Below are 20,932 nucleotides of genomic sequence, written 5' to 3' on the forward strand. Positions count from 1 at the left end.
TTAGAGCCTTGTCAACAGATTGTGCAAGAGGAATCACCTGAGAAACACCTTCAAAAAAAGCAAAGCCAGTGCTTGAAGGTGCTGAGTTCTGATCCTAATTTCTGTCTCTAGATGGAGCTGCAGAGTGCAAGGCACCAGGTACCCCTGGGGCGTCAGGCAAGCAAGCCTGTTTTTTTCCTCTGTTCCTCTCCCTTCTCTGCCTCCGCTCCTGTCTGGTTTGTGTACCCACCGGGATCTGGCAGTGAACCCTCTAAAAAATCTGAAGAGACCTTCTTTCCCTTTGGCTACGATAGAGTGGTTTGGCTCAAAAACAACTTTGCCTCTAAAATAACCACGATCCCATGTTATATTAACTTTTCCCCATTTCTCCATGAATGGTCAAGGGAATTTGAGATTATTTTTACTCAGGAACCAGCTGGGAATTTGGCAAAATCACAGAACTTCTCAAATGCAGCTGAGGGCATTCGCTTTTTTGGTTTTGTTTTTCTTTGAGTATACTTTGTATTATAAAGTAAGTTTACAGGAAAAGCTATAAAGTTTTCACAACACTTTGGGGATGATGGCATCACAAAGTTAAATTCAGTTCGTCTCTGCTCCTGCAGAGGGACGGGGGGACATCACAGGTGCAAAACCTGTCACAGCAGCTGTCTGAATCTAAAATTGCATTGATGGCTTCTCAGCCCCACAAGCACTTTCTGCTGAGGGCACTGCCATGCCCAGGAGGACTATTGGTGGATGCGAGGGGGAGGTCTGAGTTCAAGTCCTGCTTCGGGGTACTTCTCGGTGACAGACAGCAGTTGGAGCTTCTCTGACAAAGCACAGGTGCTGAGCAGGGGGACAGTAGGGATGATTCCAGGGCAGCTGAAGACATCAGGGACATAGCTTCTGCTTTGTCCTAAGCCTAAAGGTTGGTTGACACACGTGGCCCCGACCCTGCCTGGGTGGATAATCTGACAGCAATTCCAGAAGCTTCTGTAAGGCTCAGTGAGTGGGCATCCTGTGTGTGCCTGGCTGGGGCTGGCACCTGGCTGACCTGAGGTCCCACCTTGGAGTCCACTGGCCAATGCAACCTGCAGCAGCCCCTGGGTCCAGCATTTCCCAGCTCAGGCAGAGCAACAGCTGCTTCAGAATCTGCTAGGCTGCTTGTGGAAAATGCAGCTTCCTGGCCACACACTAGACTCTCTAGATCCAAATCAGAGGTTCTGGAAATCTTCGTTATTAACAAATGCATGAACTGAGGATCCTGCACACTGACACCCGTTCTCTAGAGAACAGTCCCCCTTTAACACCCAAGCAGAGTCCCCAGTGAGTCAGGGCCCCGTCACTCCCCTTGGTCCTGGGGAGCAGCATTGGGCTCGTGCTGCGGGCCCCAGGGAGGTGTCCCCCACTGCATGAAGGGGTGAAAAACTTCACGCACAGAAACATTAGACAAGTTGGGGCTTTTATTCACAGGATATGGAAGAAAAGCATACAAAAGAAGCCTCTTGGTCAATCGTGTGAAGGGAAGGTTCTAAAACTCAATTTTTAGTAGGGTGTGGATGCTGATATATTTTTTTAAAAACTAAAGAGAAAGAAAAGGCGAAAAGGTAATCTGCAGCATGGGCGCCTTGTCTCGGGGGAAATGACAACTCAGCTGAGTGACAGTTTACAGCAGTTCATCTTCTGTGCACACGAATCTGGCTCCCAGGACCATCCCTGCAAGGTTTTGACTTTTGAAATTTCTGGATTAATTCTTAACCAGTATTCTAAAACGTTGAGGGACAAATGTGCTTGGCCTTATAATGTCTCTAATTTGGGGGTAAGCGGGGGCGATTCTCCCTTGGACAGGCTTCAGCCGCTCTCGTCCCTCCCAGGTCACACTTCTACATCCCCTGGGAGACTCAACGGGCTTCTCTGGGGGCAGGTCAGCAGCACTGGGCCACCGGGCAGGCGTCCTCAAACCCACACAGGCTCCTTCTTCCCGTCTGCCTTTCCTGTGACCAGCAGGTCGCGCAGGCCTGACTCTCTTTCCCCCCGGACGATGCTTTGCTTTTTCTTCCACGGATGTCGCCTCTCTTCCCTGACTCCCAGCGTGGCCAGGCTCTAATTATCGTACATGTGTGAAAATGTTCCACCATCAACTCTCATCATTTGAGCTAAAACAAGACCATTTGTTTTCTCTTTTCCTCACCGATATTAATGATGCAGGAATTGGGTCCAAGTTCATCTTCAACATGAGCCTCCAGAACGTGAAGCACAATCTAGCTTCCCGGCTACAACGCTCTCCTCCACTCGTTCCTCTTTCTGTCCATCTGTCTGTCTTCCAACCTTCTCCACTTTCCGGTGCCACCTGGTTGGGTTTGACGGGTGAAGCATGAGCACTGAGCCCTCATTTCCCTGCCCCGGGAAACTTCACAGGGCAACAAGCAGGTGTTGCCACCAATCCTGCAGACTGGTCCGTAATAACTATTTTGGACTTCGGGACATTCTGGAAACCAGGTCAGAACAGGGGCCTATCGTGGAAGCTGGCAGCGGGCACCCCCCTGTCCGATGGTCCAGTGGCAGTCCACGGGTCACCCTCCAGGCCCGGGACCCTCGCCCGCCCTAACTTTGAATCCAGCTGAGATGACGTCAAACTGGGCAGCACGGAAGAGGAAAGGCTGCTCCAAAGGCAGCCAATGTGAGCTCACAGGCCTCAGAGGGTCTGGAAGCACCAGCACGGTGTCTCTGGTCACCCAGCCTCCCCCGGACCCCGCCCAGAGCTTAAGATTTTCCAGCGCTGATAACGCAGACCTGGCACCTGTGCTTCCGCTTCTCTCGTCCAGCATCCTTCTTCTGCTTCCTTCATACCTGTCTCCTACCTTCTGGTTCCTTCTCTAAATAATACACTTTCATTTCCAGGTATAGCACCTCCCTCTCTCCCCAGAGAGAGCACCCTTCGTCGGCTTGACGTCAAGGATGAGGGGGCTGATGGTACCCCAGGCAGCTGAGTCAGGAGGCCAGCCATCTGCCTGCCGGAGAGTCTGGCCAGCTCCATGTGGCTGGGCTGGACTGGGCTGGACTGGGCTGGACTGGGCCCGGCAGCCCTCAGGAGTGCTCTCTCCCTCAAACAACCTGCACCTGAACTTGCAGATCCTACCACCCTCATCACCACCTCCACATTCATGTCAGAGAAGGTGAAAGTGACAAGCCTTCATCTACTTGAAACAGTCATGACACATCGTCAACACAGTTTTCAAAGCATCGTAGCCTTCAAAGAGGTTTTTCTTCCTTCCTTCTTCTCAAGCCTGTAATTAAAACTCCTTGTGGCAAAGGGGTACAGGAAGGAGATGGGGGGATGACTTCAGGAACAAACAGTTCCTTGGGTGTCCTCAGAACCGAAGCAGCTAAGGGCTGGGAGTCCTGTCAGCCTGTGCGCTTTCTAGAATTGAGCAAATCAGCTCACTCCAGATGCAAATCCCCCATCCGTGTCCCTAATCACCACTCTGCTACCCACCCAGAGCGCGGACTTCTGTCAAGTGTTTGTCTCCACACCAGCCCCTGCCCCCTTCACGGGCAGCTCCGGTTTTAGCGAACTAACCCTAATCCCAAGCCTGATCTCAGCCTAATTCTCTGCGGGATTGTCCACCAGGGCCACCCGTGTCCCAGACGTGTGGAGAGCTCAGCAGTTGGAGGGGGATGACTCATCGGAAACACTCATCCAATTCAACCAAGACGTTTTCTTTCTTCCGAGTATTTTGTGAGTTCAAGTCTGAGATGCTCCCGGATTCGCACTGTTCCCGGAACAGAGGCTTCCAGTCTGCCCAGGCAGCTCCCACTAGCGGACAAACGACACCACACTGGTGGCCACTCCGAACGGGGCGGAGTAGGCAGCAGCGAATCCCTGCAGGCCGACCACGATGTAGCGGCATCCTTTGGTGATAACCTTCCCAACGTTCTATTTTTAGGAACAGAAGAGAAAAGCAAAGGGTTAGGCGAGGCAACTTTGTAATCTTCCATGCACAATGGTGCCACACATAAAGAATCATTTCGCCTCATTTTCCCAGGGCAAATGAGCCAGCTAGCATTTTCTCAGCTCTCTGGTGTCCCACACCCAACCCCATCATACGAACACTCGGGGGCTCAGCACAGACATCGGCACCTTGAAAAGGGCTTTCCAGCCCCGCATGTTTCCAGATCATTCAGAGATCTTCTTGGAAACAGCAGTGAAGCTGCTACTTTTTTTTTTTTTTTTTTTTTTTTTTGCGGTACGCGGGCCTCTCACTGTTGTGGCCTCTCCCGTTGCGGCTCCGGACGCGCAGGCCCAGCGGCCATGGCTCACGGGCCCAGCCGCTCTGTGGCATGTGGGATCTTCCCGGACCGGGGCACGAACCCGCGTCCCCTGCATCGGCAGGCGGACTCTCAACCACTGCGCCACCAGGGAAGCCCGAAGCTGCTACTTTTAAAACCAAACCAGTTTTGTTGTATTTTTTTAAACCAAAGCCCATTCTCTTCTGTTCCAGCTAAGTTACTGGCTCTGCTGAAGGCTGGGTCGAGAGTTTTCCATCATTCACCTGATCTGAAAGCCCACCCAGTCCTCCCTCTGCCTCCAGGGCACACCCCTTTCTGACCCACATTTGTGTCTTTAAAATCTACTGCTCTGTCGTTGCTGCATCCACGGAAGTCTTGGTTCCCAATACAATTCTACACTCCTTGAGGGTAACGACTGGGCCTTTCTTTCTTGGTATCCACTCTCCCTCCTCCTTCTCTTCAAGGCCTGGTGCTAGACTGAGGGCATCCAAGGGATTCAAGTGGAATCGCAACAGAAAAATGAAGACCACCACCACCGACTAACACTGTGCTGCTGCCCCTCCCCTTTTCTCTCTCCACCCCCAACTTCCGTCATCCTTCTCTGTGACGACAACAGCCATGTAGGTGACCTGAACGTCATCACACATCTTGTCTCTACACCCTCGATTTTTCCAACTCCAATAACCACTTAAAATCCCTGATCACGGGGCTTCCCTGGTGGCGCAGTGGTTGGGAGTCCGCCTGCCGATGCAGGGGACACGGGTTCGTGCCCCGGTCCGGGAAGATCCCACATGCCTAGGAGCGGCTGGGCCCGTGAGCCATGGCCGCTGGGCCTGAGCATCCGGAGCCTGTGCTCCGCAACGGGAGAGGCCACAACAGTGAGAGGCCCGCGTACCGCAAAAAAAAAAAAAAAAAAAAAATCCCTGATCACAATCACAAACCTGCCTTTGACTTCCAACACTGCATGGCCAGCCTAGTCTGTCAGTCCAGCAGGCTGACTGTCCCTCTCTCCCAGATATTATTTCTTACCTTTTCCTTTCTCCACAAGCCTCTCTGCCCCCAATGCACACAGAGAAACATACACAGTGTCCATACCCTCATTAGATGATCCCACTTCATCTCTCACTGACTCGGAAGTCATTAGGGAACCCATTCATCCTCTACCGCTGTCTACACCTGCCCCAGCTTCTCCTCCCACCTTGCCGGTGTCCCAGTAGAAAAAATGGCCTTCTTCCCCCAAGGCCACTCCCTTGACACTTGCTGTTGGTACCCTCTCTCACCTTGCCCCCAGCTTTCCCTTCTCCAATCTCACCATCCTCTTCCTCCCCATTGCATCATTCCTATCAGCTTACAGATATGCTCCGCTGTCCCCCTGACTCCATACCCCTCTCTAGGTCCTGCCTGGGTCTCTGCTCTCCTTCTCGGCAAGCCAGTGGAAAGCGCCATCTGCACACACAGCTTCCACTTCCTCCTTCTTATTCCCGCTTCCTCTCCCCTGACCATCCAGGACTGCTTGGTCCTGGCCATCTGCCGCCGCCATGCTGCCTGAGCCAGTGAGCATTTTTCTGTCTTCCCCCTGACTCTCAACAGCTTTGGACAAACTTCATGAAACACTCATTTGGCCTCTTTGACTCCATATTCTCTTGGTTTTCCCTTACCTCACATGAAGCCCCTCCTCAGCTTTCATTTTTTAAAATAATTTTTAATTGAAATATAGTTGATTTACAGTGGTTCAGGTGTCCAGCAAAACGATTCAGTTATTCATATACATATACATACATGTATATATTCTTTTTCAGATTCTTTTCCATTATAGGTTATTACAAGATATTGAATACAGTTCCCTGTGCTATACGGTAGGTCCTTGTTGTTTATTTATTTATTTTTTTTTTTTTAAAAGAAGATGTTGGGGGTAGGAGTTTATTAATTTATTAATTTATTTATTTTTGCTGTGTTGGGTCTTCGTTTCTGTGTGAGGGCTTTCTCTAGTTGTGGCGAGCGGGGGCCACTCTTCATCACGGTACGTGGGCGTCTCACTGTCGCGGCCTCTCTTGTTGCGGAGCACAGGCTCCAGACTCAGTAGTTGTGGCTCTCGGGCCTAGTTGCTCCGCGGCATGTGGGATCTTCCCAGACCAGGGCTCGAACCCATGTCCCCTGCATTAGCAGGCAGATTCTCAACCACTGCGCCACCAGGGAAGCCCCTTGTTGCTTATTTTATAAACAGTGGTGTATATCTGTTAATCTCAAATTCCTAATTTATCCCTCCCCCCTCCCTTTCCCCTTTGGTAAGTTTGTTTTCTATGCCTGTGAGTTTATTTCTGTTTTGTAATTAAGTTCATCTGTATCTTTTTTTAGATTCCACATTTAAGTGGCATTATGTGATATTTGTCTTTGTCTGACTTACTTCACTTAGTATGATAATCTCTAGGTCCATTCATGTTGCTGCAAATGGCATTATTTCACTCTTTTTTATGACCCTGCTCAGCTTTCTTTCCCTTCTACCAAACTTTAAAATGTTGGAGCTGTTCAGTACTGTTCTTTACTTTTTATTTAAAAAAATATTTGGGGCTAGAATCTCTCCACAGGTGGTCTCATCCATTTCCAATGACTTTAAGAATTCCCTGTATGCTGATAAATCCCATATTTATATCTTCGGCGCAGACTCAAATATTCAGTTCTCTACTTGAGGGCTCTACTTTCTGAGGCCTCAAGATCCCTCTGGCATACACTCTTCCTTGCTGCAACAAACAGACAGATCTAACTTGGACTGGCTACTAGTGCATTCCTAGAGGCCTTTGGCTATCAGGCTTCAACAAGAAGGATGCACGAAGGAGTTAAATTTATCCGTGATTATACAGCTGGTAAGAGGCAGGGCTGAAGTTCAATCCCAAAGAAATCTCACCTCAGGGCCCGTGTCCTTCCTCCCCACATACACTTCCCTTCTTTAAGGAAGGCAGTATGTAACCTTGCAATTGATTGCTTGCGGCCTGGGCTTAAATTCCAGCCCAATCGCTTATTTAATTCTCATTGGCCTCAGTTTCCTCACCTATAAAATGGGCATATTTAGTAACCACCTCATCGGGTGAAGAGGCTTAAAAAGGTTTACGCAAGGAAAGCCCTTAGAACGGTGCCTGGCACCAAATGCAGGCAGTAGGACTGGCCCCCCAAGGTCAGCTATCTTTATTGGAAAATAACCTTTGCCTCTTTTTATTCTACAGTAATTTACGTTTGTGGTGGTAATTTTGAAATCTAAGATATTTTGTTATCTGTTCAGGAAAGTTTCTTAAGACTGCACTTTCCTATGATGTCTGGCTTACGTCAGCTTTCAGAGACCTCAGAATAACAGAAGGAGGTCGTGCTCAGTACTGTATGCCCAGCATCCAGAAAGGGCCTGGTGTTTCCTTTGGTTGTTCTCAGGCCAAAGGAGGAGTTCCGGGAGAGGAAGGTCACTCTGATGGCCTCTTTAGACACTGATTCCCAGGACACTGCCTCGTCAACTTCCCAATGAGACACTAGGGTGTGTGTTGGGAGCAGGGAGGCAGTGATGCTGCTAAGAGAAACATCTCTATAAATGTGTAATAAGATTCCGTGGGAGAATTTTACGTACCTGTTAGAAATAACAACAACGACAAAAACTGTCCTCCTGGAGCAAGTATTAACAGTCCAGAGCATCCTTTATAAGCCAAGCCCCTAGAATCATGGATGGCCTGTGTTAAACTTGACATTTTGGGTATTTGTACATCCATTTCCCTCAGCCTGCTATTTTAAAAAACTGCTTGTCACTTCATCTTTGCAAATGAGAAAAAAACGTTACTGAAATAGCTCATTAGCTAGAACACAGTCAAAACACAGATTTGAGAAATGTGATGCAAAGAAATGTAAAATAGCATCGACCATTTCAGTGTCATTGGAGGGAGCAGATTCTGAAATCTTTTGATCTGAGTAGAGTTTCAACCCATATCATCTCTCAGAGGGGCGGAGGGGCCTGGGGGATCACGGGACAGTGTGGTAGGTTGAATAATGCCCTCCCCTCAAGATGCCCATGTCCTAATCCCCAGAATCTGTGAATATGTAACCTCATATGGCAAAAGGAACTTTGTGGATGTGAGTTAATGAAGGATCTTGAATTGGGGAGACTACCATGGATTATCCAGGGGGTCCCAATCATTATAAGGATTCTTTTTTTTTGCGGTACACGGGCCTCTTACTGTTGTGGCCTCTCCCGTTGCGGGGCACAGGCTCCGGACGTGCAGGCTCAGCGGCCATGGCTCACGGGCCCAGTTGCTCCGCGGCATGTGGGATCTTCCCGGACCGGGGCACGAACCCGTGTCCCCTGCATCGGCAGGCGGACTCTCAACCACTGCGCCACCAGGGAAGCCCATATAAGGATTCTTATATCTTTATAAAGGTCCAAATAAAGACGACCACCCTTACAGAAGGGAAGCAGGAAGAGTTGGCGAGAAGGCAATGTGGTGCCAGAAGCAGAGAGACAGAGAGAAAGAGACTTGCAGATGCTGTGCCACTGGCCCTGAACGTGGAGGTGGGGACCTCTGGAAGCTGAAAAGAGCAAAGAAAGGGTTTTCCTCTGGAGCCTCCAGAAGGAACCAGCCTGTTGACTGTAGCTCAGGGAAGACGACTTTTAGCCTCCAGAACTGTAGAATAAATTTGCGTTGCCTTAAATCACGATATTTGTGGTAATCTGTTACAGGCAAACTAATACAGGGAGTGAGGCTTTTCTGGGGGTTCCCGGGTAACCCCAAAGATGTCGGGGATTCCCTGTCCCCACCCCCAGTTTCCAAAAGGGAATCAGCTCTCAACAAAGATCCCTTTCCCCCAAGTATAAAAATCAAGTCTTCCCTTGTGAAATTTGGTCAGGACCCAGGCACAAAGCTGAGATGGGCTGTCAGCTACAGAAGTTGATTTTTTTCTGAGTTAGAGCTCATTAAAAACTGATCAGAGAACAAACAGTCATATGCGACCTCTCCTCCATCCCCTTAGATAACAGCCAACAACGACAGGACCCTCGCCATATGCCAGGTGCGTTCCAAGACCTGTACATGGACTACAGTCATTTACTCCTTACCACAGCCCTAGTATTAACCCATGTGACAGATGAGGAAACCGAGGCAGAGAGGAGAGCAGAGCTCAAGGTCACACAAACAGCAGGAGGCTGAGCACAGCTGGCGCCTGGCAGTCTGGCTCCAGGGCCCCTGTCCTAACCCCTTACTTAGACATGGACATTTTTCTTCCTCTTGAGGTCAAGGTTATTCCACACCCTGTGTTTCCCTTCTCCAACCCCCTCCTAGCTGCCCGATTAATAAAATTTAATAACTTTCCTTATCTGCGCTTCTCCTTGTGGCTCTCAGAGGTGCCTGGGAAAGGCGACCTCCTATTTGAAGCTAAGTTTGGGGTTTGGTTCCCTCACCCCCCTTCTCCCTCCACCCTAACTGCTTTTGAGCAGGCGGGGACCAGGGGCGACTCCTGACTCCCAGCTCTGCTCTCCAGCTGTGTGGCCTTCAACAAAGAGCTTAACTTCCTGAAACTCCAGCTTCCTTCACTGCATAATGGGAGTCCATGGCTTTCTAAGGTCGTTGAGAAGATTCAGGGTAATTGTGCATCGTATGTGCAACAGAGCACCCGGCAGCCTGTAAGAGCACAGCAAACCCACAGCCTTTCCCCTTCCCTGCACCCAGAAAACAGCACTCTCCCAGCAACTCCTGCCCATCTGAACACTCACATCATTACTTAAAAATCAACTGGGGGAAAAAAAAAAAGCTAGGGCTTCCCTGGTGGCGCAGTGGTTGAGAGCCCGCCTGCCGATGCAGGGGACATGGATTCGTGCCCCGGTCCGGGAAGGTCCCACATGCCGTGGAGCAGCTGGGCCCGTGAGCCATGGCCACTGAGCCTGCGCGTCCGGAGCCTGTGCTCCACAACGGGAGAGGCCACAACAGTGAGAGGCCCGCGTACCGCAAAAAAAAAAAAAAAATCAACTGGGGCCACTGACTGCCAAGAGTCCCAGGCACCCAGCCTTTCGAGCCCAGAGGTTCCTGCCAGAGACTGGACCCAGCACAGCATTGGGTCGACCCTGCTTGGGGCCAAGGGGCAGCAGGGGAAGGGGAACCTATCCTAGGACAGTTCACAAAAGCCGAACACCTTTCTTTAAATAGAAGCAGGAAGGGACTTGGGTGAAGGATTTGAGCGGTTAACAGATAAAAAGGACCTTTATTCACCCTTCTTTGAAGGATTGAGCTATTTGCAGGTCATTCCTTATTCCAATGGCCCAAGTGCAATAAAGTTTCACCTGGTGACCAAAGCAGGGAAAGTCATCTCCCCACATTTCTAGCGGAGACGTGGCTATTCTCATGGATTTTCAACAAAGAAGGATGGACCATCCGCTTCCTCCATATTGGAGCTTAGATGTCGACCTTCTTGGTCGCCATCAAGAAAATGGAAGTTGAAGGGCAGAAAGGGCACATCCAACTCCAACATGACAGCGTCCCCGCCTGGCCTCCTGGTCTATTGAACTAGCATGTAACACTCACTCCAGAGCTCTCACCTGCCTCATCTCTGCTAGCACTCTGCCCTCCGCCTTGGATGCCACCCCTTCTTTACCTGGTGAAATTCTTTTTTTTTTAGGTGACGTGAAATTCACATGATGTAAAAATTAACCATTGTCAAGTGAGTAACTCAACGGCATTGAAAACATTCACAATGTTATGCAAGCACCACTTCTACCTACTTCCAAAATATTTTCATCATCCCCAAAGGCAAACCCACACGCATTAAACAGTCGCCCTGCATTTCTCTTTCCCTTCAGTCCCTGGCAACCACCCATCTGCCTTCTGTATCTCTGGATTTATCTATTCTGGATATTTTACATAAATGGAATCATAGATGCGATATGTGACCTTGTGTGTCTGCCGTGTACTTCCTTCCTTTTCACGGCTGAATAGTATTCCATTGTGTGTATGAACCACATGTTTATCCATTTATCAACTGATGGACATTTGGGTGGTTGCCACTCTTTGGCTATTGTGAATAATGCTGCTGTGAACATGTACATATATATTTGTTTGAGTATCTATTTTCAATTCTTTTGGGTATGTACCTAGGAGTGGAATTGCCGGATCATATGGTAGTCCTGTGTTTAATTTTTTGAGGAACAGCCAAATTGTTTTCCACGGCAGCTACCCCATTTTACACTTCCACCAGCAATGCACAAGAATTCCGATTTTCCACATCCTCACCAACACTTGCTATTTTCTGTTTTCTTTTTCCCTAATAATAGCTATGCTAGTGGATGTGAACTAGTACCTCATCATTAACCTGTGAAACCTTGACTCATCCTTCTGTGCCCAGTTTCCATGTCACCATTGATTTGAAAACTTCTCTGACTTTACAACCTCATCCCTGAAGATTAACTGCTGAGGCTCTTCCCATGCAGCTCCATGGTGGTGCCCCATATGGCAGCGTCTCCCCGGGAGGCTGTGGCCTCCTCTAGGGCAGGACTGCATCCTATCCATTTTGGTATCTCTAGTGCTCACCACAATGCCTGGCACACAGTGAGAACCTTCAAAGCATCTTCAGCTCAGCCAGCCTCTGAGCTGAGATTTCCACATTATCAGTTCACCAACTGAGAGGCAAATGATGGCTTTTTTTTTTGCGGTACACGGGCCTCTCACTGCTGCGGCCTCTCCCCCTGCGGAGCACAGGCTCCGGACGCACAGACTCAGCAGCCATGGCTCACGGGCCCAGCTGCTCCGCGGCATGTGGGATCTTCCCGGACCGGGGCACGAACCCGTGTCCCCTGCATCGGCAGGTGGGAAGCCCGATGGCTTTTTTTTTGTGATCAGCTGGGACCAGGAAGAAGGATAATTCGTCCTAGCATGACTCTAAGCCTGAAAGTCCCAACTTTATAGTTTTTATTAATATACTACACCACTGCCTGCTTGTTTACTGTTCCCAAAGCTGCTGACATACCTTTAAAGAAGATGATAAAGCTAAGTTTCTAGGTGTGGCGACCTCGGTTTCAGGTATGATAAGAGGTCACCGGAGGACTGGATGATATATCAGATGGGGCCCCTGCCCTTTGGCCAGGATAGAATGAGTTTTGTGATTATCTTCTGGGTGGCCTTGTCCAATCCCAGGGACCAAAGGCAGCAGTAGCTTCAAGCGTTTCCAGGCCAAAGCACCTGGGAACTGCTTTGGGGCTTTGATCTCTAGGGAGGGAACTGCCATTTTGTCCCATATTCATATTACCTCTCTCTCTCCCACCCACCCCACAAGTGAATACTTATGGAGTGTTGAGCTCCCAGGCCCTGGAAATCACCTTGAGAATATTGGGAGACATAACCCAAACAATTCTCAGCTAGTAGGATATCCTACTAGTTTGTCTGCGGGAAAACAGACAAACTGGGCTGTACCTCCCTGCTTTCCAACTGGGTCACCTTCTACAAGTCACCTAACCACGCTAATCCCTCAGTATTCCCACTTTTAAAATAGGGGCACTGATTCCCGTCCTACCAACTACACAAGGGAGTGGGAAGACACACCTAGGACAAGAACCACCTGGGTAAGCGAACCCTTGGGAAAGTTACCCACCCGCCAGCATCGGGATAGCCGTGGAGCGGTGCGCAGGGAAACCTCTGATTTAATTTCTATCACTCCCCGCAGCTCACTTTCCCCTTACTGCCCAGTTCACAGAGTGAGCAGTCTCGGGGCTCCAGGAGTGAATGCCGGGAAGGGGGTACTCGTGGGAGGCCGAGGGGGTGCAGGGCAGCGCAGAGAGGCTGAGACCGTCAGACGGTGGGGAGCCGACTCCAGCTCTAGGGCGGGCGCCCCGCGCTCCCCGACCTCCAAGGGACAGTGGCGGCGGTGGGATGCCTACCTTGCCGTACTTCTTCAGCTTCTGCCGGTACCTCTTCTTGGGCTTCTCGCCCGGCGCCGTCTCCTCCAGCGGCTCGTAGCGCTCGGGGAGGACCGCGAGGTGCACCCTCCGCGCGCCCCGGGTCCCCGGGCGCTGCTCGCTCGCCCCGCTCTCCGCCGCCTCGGCCCCGCTCTCCAGATGCTCCAGGATAGCAGCCGCCTCCTCGTCCCCCTCCGTCCGCCCTCGCCCCCGGGCGAGGGGCCTGCAGCGCGGGAGACTGCTCGCCGCCTTGCTTCGGAGCCTGGCTCCCACCGTCATGGTGCCGCGGGCCCTCCGGCTGAGGTCGGTGCACGAAGACACCAACCTTTGCGCCCAGCCTGCGCCTCCACCCCCGCCGTCCGCCCTTGCCCAGCCCGGCCCAGCCCGGCCTAGTCCGGACGGGGCGGGGGGGCTGGGGGAGAGGTGGATGGGAAACTTGGGATCGCAGCGCCCTCTGGCTCTAGGATGGCGGCGGCTCCACCCAGGCCTGGCTTTCTGGTGGTCGGGCCCAGCCGCCAGCATCCCATCCTCTGGCCAAAGGGGTGAGGGATGCTCCAAAGCTCAATGCACAATGAACACGCAAAGCACGTTCAACCACACTTGCAACTAAATAAGTGAACCCCAAATAGTGAGACTTCCTTTGCACACGTGCAAGCTGGCAGAGATGATGAGAGATGATGATGATGGTGATGAAAAAGATGACAGTAATAAAGATTATACTCAGACTTCCCTGGTGGCGCAGTGGTTAAGAATCCGCCTGCCAGTGCAAGGGACACGGGTTTGAGCCCTGGTCCAGGAAGATCCCTACATGCTGCAGAACAACTAAGTCCCTGGGCCACAGCTTCTGAGCCTGCCCTCTAGAGCCCACGAGCCACAACTACTGAGCCCGGGAGCCACAACTACAAAGCCCACGTGCCTAGAGCCCGTGCTCCACAGCAAGTGAAGCCACTGCAATGAGAAGCCCGCGCACAGCAAGAAAGAGCAGCCCCGACTCCTCTCAACTAGAGAAAGCCCACGCCCAGCAACAAAGACCCAACGCAGCCAAAAATAAATACATAAATAAACTAATCTTTTGAAAAAGATTATACTCAATGCTGGTGAGGGTATGGTGAGAGGATGGTTATAATACAATATTCATGGGTCGCAAACTGGAGACAGGCTTTTGCAAAGGCAATCAGCAAATATTTATCAAGAGTTCTGAAAAACGGCCATACCTTTCTAGGTGCCTATGTTAAGAAAACATTCAGAAACCCAGAACAGTGTGTCCACGGTGTTAATCACAGTCTGACTTCAGCAAAAAGTTGAAGGAAACCAATGGGGATGGGCAGGTGAAATTCTGGTGCAAGCATATGATATACGAAGTAATCATTAAAATCACGATTTTCAAGAATATCACTCGGGGGGAAAAAAGAGAATATCAGTCTGGTATATATGCATTCTCAGGTCACTGTGAATCTCAGTCTGTTTGGGATGCCGTCCTTTCTTATGTGGGTAAGTATCTTTTAATTCTTGGAAACTTAGAGTTAAGTATAAAATAATGTGTTATTATTTCATTAATATTTTAATACTATTAAAATGTGTGATATGTTTAAGAATGATTTGGTTATACTGCTCTAAGTACATAAAATAGTCATAATTTAACATATTAGAATATCAAAAATTACTGGTGATTTCAACGTAAAATGTAAAATCAAGTAGTTTACTTAGACTTATAAGTTTAACTTGAAAGGAATAAGTTAATTTACTGTATTTATAAGAATAAGTTAATTTACTGTATTTATAAGAATAAGTTAATTTACTGTATTTATAAGAATTACATAGTCCTGTACATAGTTGAAGTACTTGAAAAGAAAATCACATATATTAAATTTATAAAAGTCACTTAAAATGTTTAAGATAATTAAATTAAGTGAATGATAAAACCCCTTACAGTGACTGTTAAATTCTATTCGGTTTGTAAATGAAATAAAACAATACTGAATTTAAAAGCTATGGGAAGCTTGACCTGTGGATTTGCAACTTTACTAAAATAACTATTAACTTATAAACAAAAACAGACCCTAACTGTCCTTTTTCTATGTGCAAAACTGACTTCTGAGAACCACCCAGACGACGTAATAAATGGAGACATAGGTGGATTGTCCATGGAATGGAAAGTGTGTTTTGTCCATACAAAATACATTTCAAATATCACAACAACATTTAGCTTGCCTGATAAAAAGCAAAACACTAGAGCACCTGAAAACTGATCCCTAGACTGTCTCTATAATCAGTGAGCAAGCAGGACTCAAGGAGATGTAATCAGAACCCACCTTTATGTTGCTCTCACCGTTGTCTCTTTAGAAGTTATTCAGTGTGAAGAGCGCTTCCCTTGCTCCTGCGTGACTACTTAAGCAGTCCTATAACTCTTCTGACCTCACTGTGGTAATCAAAAATCCCAAAGTTGCAAATATGTTCTCAGTTTATATAATTTTAAATCTTACAATGTCCAATTCCATGTAATACTCAGAGGCTTGAACTTGATTTTAAGTTAAGCCTCTCTCCTCCCTCAGAAAAATTCAGCACCTGCAGGGCTGTGATTACTTGCGGAAGGACGGAAAACAGCAGAAGCGTGGCTTTCACCCCGGTCTGCTTTTCAAAGCAGGGAGCGCACCTGATTATAAGCAGGCTTGTCACATTCCCTCCAGGACCCAAAGGACTCTGCAACATGCTCATCTCCTAGCCTCTGCTCACAGGAAAGAGAATGGAAAGGGCTGAGTGCCAATCCATAGGAATCTTTCCTTCCTGGTAAGAATTAGGAACCTGACCTTCAAAGGAGCAAAAACATTGGAGGGCTAAGATTCATGAAAATAGATCATCAGTTAGTGAGTAAAAAAAAATACTTAGACACCTCAGAGTCTTAAAAATAATTGCTTATTTGGAATAACTTGCATAAGACAGTTACAGATATTTAATTGAAAACAAAGTTTCCATCTGTAGACATAAAAGGTTTTATGTTTTCATCTTTTGTTTTGTAATAAATGTGTGAATTTGGAAAGAAAGAAAAAAAAAGGAAAGGGAGGGATCTTTATGGACCTGAAGTTTTATGAATTAAAATTGTTTAAAGCTATTAGTTTATTTGTGTAGGCTTAGACTCCAGAAGAAACATATCTCTGGAGCTGAAAAGAGCTGATTATAAACAATGGAACAGATATAACAGGTTTAATTTTCCAAAGACTGCAATGTAAAGTGAGAGGGGGAGCAGTTTTGAATCCTAGCTAAGTCTCAGTCTTGGGGCAGCCCCCAAAAGGGAGGATGGTCTACTCCTGCCTTTTCTCATGTTAAAAAAATTTCTTTTAAAGATTATTTTAAGTTTCGAGCCTTCTACATTAACTATCATTTAGTTCAAAAGGTGGTAAAAACAGATGGCATAATAGGAAGAGGAAATTTAACATTTGCATTTAAGTTTTTAAGTATTTTCTTTCTTTTTTTTTTTTTTTGTGGCTGCATTGGATCTTTGTTGCTGCACGCGGGCTTTCTCTAGTCGCGGCGAGCAGGGGCTACTCTTCGTTGCGCTGCAGAGGCTTCTCGTTGTGGTGGCTTCTTTTGTGGAACACGGGCTCTAGACGTGCGGGCTTCAGTAGTTGTGGCGCATGGGCTCAGTGGTAGCAGCGCACAGGCTTACTTGCTCCATGGCACATGGGATATTCCTGGACCAGGGATCAAACCCATGTCCCCTGCTTTGGCAGGTAGATTCTTAACCACTGCGCCACCAGGGAAGTCCAGTATTTTCTTTAAAAATATATCTGTAGTTGATCTGTGGTAATCCCATTCATGCAGATCCCAGTGAATGCAAAGTTGGGAATGTCAGGCACAGCACATTTTTATTTCACTTAAGGGGTTGGATTTCTGCACCAAAGATAAAGATCAGAGATTTGAGGTAAATACAATGTAAGCCTGGGACTGCAGTTAAAGGATGTTACAATTAAAATTTACTACAATTGTAAAAACTAGGGTCTTCCATAAATTGCTTCTCTTTGAAATCTGAAGAATTTTTTTTTAATTTTGTTTTCTCTTTCCCAGAGAGAGCAAGCTTTTTCCTGTCTTGTGATTACTGTGAGGGGCTGACCCTTTGCAGCTCATCCAGAGTCATCTGAGCCCAGGCTGGGCTGGGCCACAGCTCAAATTAGACCCAGCTCACCTCTGATAAACCCAAGCCTCAAACTTCTGGGCCACCACCGTCAAGAGGCCAAAGCGGTTGATCTTATCAGCACTGGGGCTGGAAGGGGATTGGAGCATAGTGTCCGCATTTGTTCACCCTGGCTTCAACTCCAGCAGGGCCCTGGCATCAACCACAGTGGGAAAGTTCGAGAAAGCCCACGTGCTTCCCAGAGCTGCCCCTCTGCGGCTTTCTCAGCACAATTCCAGGGATAAGAGGGCCATTGCGTGGCCAAGTGATTTGTTTACTATTTATCTGGGGCTCGTACAGATTCTAGTCTAGCTTGCCAGCCCGCATGTAACTAAAAGCTTGGCTCTTCCCCCCTCACCTGTAGGTGTCACCTCTCAGTACCAGGCAAGCCCCCTTCCTCGGGTCCCCGCACCCAGCTCAGCGACTTGCCCGGGAGTGAAGGCTGCACGCCCGCTGCCCATCCGTGAGAGGCTTGTCCCTCTCTGGAATTCCAGTCACCAAGGCATCCCTGCATCTCCTACTGGTGCATCATTCCCCATCAGAAGCAGAATCAGAAGTCTTCTGTGGATGAAGCTTTAAAGTGTAATGTATAACATTCAAAATCATCCTTCAACACTGTAATGGAATTGTATCTTATTTGGTTGGATTTATTCAAAAGCCACTGAAGATTTGGAAAACCACTGAGCTATTTGCACTGAATATTGATAATAGAAAAATGTATTTGTAGAGAAAAAAGGTCAGAATTATGACCTTATGAGTTAAAAGAAAACAAACATTTCTGACAAAACCTGAAAAACCTGCTTTGATATGTATTCTCCTTTGCCAACAGAGCATCACTAATTTTATATATATATATATATATATATATATATATTCGAATATAATAAATAATAAAAATATCATGTATTTCCTGGAGGTGGGTTAAGATATTTTAATAACTGGTTCTGTATTTAGAAAACAGCAACATGGAAACCTATCTTGGCTTATATATAGTAAAACCAAGTAAATATTTAGTTTGATACAACAATACTTAGCACAAATAATGTATTGATTAGAAGGGAATGCTATCATATACGGAAGAGAAAAGAAAAACTTGAAGCTGGCAGAGGGTGAGGTGGGGGAAGAAGGTCAATAAAAAGTTCTGATTTTAGGATAGAATTTAGTACAATGAAAATTTAACTGGAGACATGAAACTGTAGATTCCAAATGTATTAAGACAAATTGAATAGGATGAGTTTGTCAGAATGGGTTTGTCTGGGTTTCTCATGCACATATATAAATGTCACACATATAGCTCTGCACAGAGTCATTGTAAGTGAGGCAGACAGCGACTAAATGAAATTCCTGTTCAGTGCTCAGAAGATTGAACTGTTGAGGTATTTCTATTTATTTTCATGATGCGAAGTAATAAAACTGACTTACCCTTTTGCCTGTGGCTGAATACAGCCCAAAGTAAGAAGCAGAAACTAAAATATTAGGAACTCAGAACTGTCAAATGTTGACCCCTTCAACTGAAAATGAATGGAACCATTTGAACAGAACTTTGCTAACCCACAGAAGGAGGGATTATTTCAGAGTTCTCTAGACCAAAGTAATTTTATTCTATATCCTCTGGTGCACTCTAAGGACAAAAGTAAGTACAAAGACAAATTTGAATTTCAGTTAGCAGTTTAATAGTTACTGTTAATACTGGTATCACTATTTTGGATCATTTTTCTTTTATTGGCAAGTAAAATAAATCAGTAATTCTGTTTGCTTTGTTATAAATCAAGAGCTTCAGAGTGACAATTATATGTGTCATTTATGATAAAAGAAGGCATAATTATAGTTTGGATATAAAATTAAGAATTTAAATATTACAGCTGTGAAGTAATGTTAGGACTAAACTGAAAATGGCTATGAACTTATTACATATGAGTGTGTACCTATGGATAGATAGAGAGGTATTTTTTTTCCATCTCTGTCTACTGAAGTGGCCTACAGCTCACATCATCCTAATAGCACAAAGTCAGATAAGCAGCTCTAGTGCCCAGAGTTTGGTTTCTAATATCAATTTCCATGGAAAGGAAATGCGGCTTAGGAAAAATTGGCCAAATGCATGTCTGGGATACAGAAGGTGTAAGATGGGCTTGGGATATCTTGTTACTCGAAAGCAAAGACAAGTAAATATTGTGCATTTTAGGCTACCTGGGCCAGTTAAAGGACTGCTTTAGCTAACATAACATTTTGGTCAAAGACACACACACACACACACACACACACACATACACACATACAAGTAATGACCATAAATAATTGAAACAAATTGAGTCAATGAAAAGCCATTGGCTCATCACAGTATTCTAAGAGAAAAAATGTGTACAGTATGAAAAGAATGTGGTTATAAAAGACTATGGGGTTTTTTGATATGTTATTTTAATATCTCTAGGTTTTTGACCTATTAGACTCACACAATATGAAAAGAATGCAGAATTCCATCAAGTTCCAGAAAATTTATAAAACCATTACATTTTGATATGAGGGATCCAATGGAATGAAGTTGAGAGTGCCTTTGTAGCCCAATGGAAGGACATTTTAAATAACCTGAGTGAATCAAAAACGTGAAAAATTCAGCTGAAGCAGCAAAGAATGTTAGCCTCAAATCCATGTGTAGGCAGAAGAAATAAACGTTCTCTTAGTTAAATCTAAAGAATGTGGGCCACAAGACCAAGCACTTTTCTAGGGCAACGGGGTGTCTGTTGTATAGACAGGTCTGTAGTGTTCCAACCACTGTGGGTAGTAGGACACAAGCACTGCATCCCGGACAGTGGTTTTTTGTGACCTCTAGTGGTTTCCTCTGGTAATAACTGGAACTAACAACCATTTCAACGTGTCAAAGATTTTTTTAAAAATGGTATGGCATTTCTGTGCTTTGGGCTGGGATTATATCCATTCAATATGGTGGCAGGGGTTATCTCACCCTGACCCAAATCTTTGACTGACAAATGCATCATTACTCGAATGCAGCTCAAAAGACCAAACTTTTCTGAAGATGGTTCCACGAAGAGAAATATAAAAGGGGATGTTGGTGAGGATGCTGGAAAGCACTGGCAGCACAGAGACCAGAGTGTAAAACCTTCCTGGGCCAGACTTTGGACCAAATCATTATGACATCTTTGAATCCTGTTTCCTCATCAGAGAAATGAGGGTGCGAATGAAATGATTTCTCAGGTCACATCTGTCCATGATATTCTGGGAATACAACATGCACAAGAGTTTAAAAATCTGAACCAGTTTCTCAGTCTGGATTCATTTCTTTTTTTATAACTGTAAGAAAATAAACATTTGTTAAATGTCTGGATTGGAGAAGACTTTTTATGGTTAAGAGTGATGAAAGAAATTATAAAGGATAGACCAGTAATTCAGAAGACAGCATTAAGAGAAATAAAAGACAAACAAGCTGAGAAATACCGGCAACAAATAAGAAAAATAATAACAGCAAACTTCTATTGTGTCTAACATTTATTAGGGTCTTACAAAGTGCCAGGCATATTCTAAGAGCTCTACATGGTTTCATTTCATGAGTTCATTTCTTTCCATAGTTAATAAAA

General features: G+C 46.6%; 1 protein-coding gene across 1 annotated transcript; it reads right to left on the reverse strand.

The window, feature by feature from the left end:
* Positions 1–1,403: 1,403 nt before the first annotated feature.
* Positions 1,404–15,825, reverse strand: C1H1orf115 (chromosome 1 C1orf115 homolog). The gene is made up of 3 exons (XM_004271016.3): positions 15,487–15,825; positions 13,157–14,510; positions 1,404–3,916 (listed from the first exon to the last, which is right to left on the reverse strand). Exons 2-3 carry the CDS (start codon positions 13,694–13,696, stop codon positions 3,797–3,799), a joined length of 660 nt encoding a protein of 219 aa, XP_004271064.2. The 5' UTR covers positions 13,697–14,510; positions 15,487–15,825; the 3' UTR covers positions 1,404–3,796.
* Positions 15,826–20,932: the final 5,107 nt, after the last annotated feature.

The sequence above is a fragment of the Orcinus orca genome, chromosome 1 (genome assembly GCF_937001465.1).
Source record: "Orcinus orca chromosome 1, mOrcOrc1.1, whole genome shotgun sequence".
NCBI classification, from domain to species: domain Eukaryota; kingdom Metazoa; phylum Chordata; class Mammalia; order Artiodactyla; family Delphinidae; genus Orcinus; species Orcinus orca.

What these genes read in the sequence shown, in the direction of transcription:
- C1H1orf115 (XM_004271016.3), bottom strand. Translation starts at nt 13,696, where the DNA reads ATGCTGGCGGCTGGGCCCGACCACCAGAAAGCCAGGCCTGGGTGGAGC. An exon ending in AGCTGAAGAAGTACGGCAAG is followed by an intron (nt 3,917 to 13,156) that starts GTAGGCATCCCA and finishes TCCTAAAAATAG; the next exon opens with AACGTTGGGAAGGTTATCAC.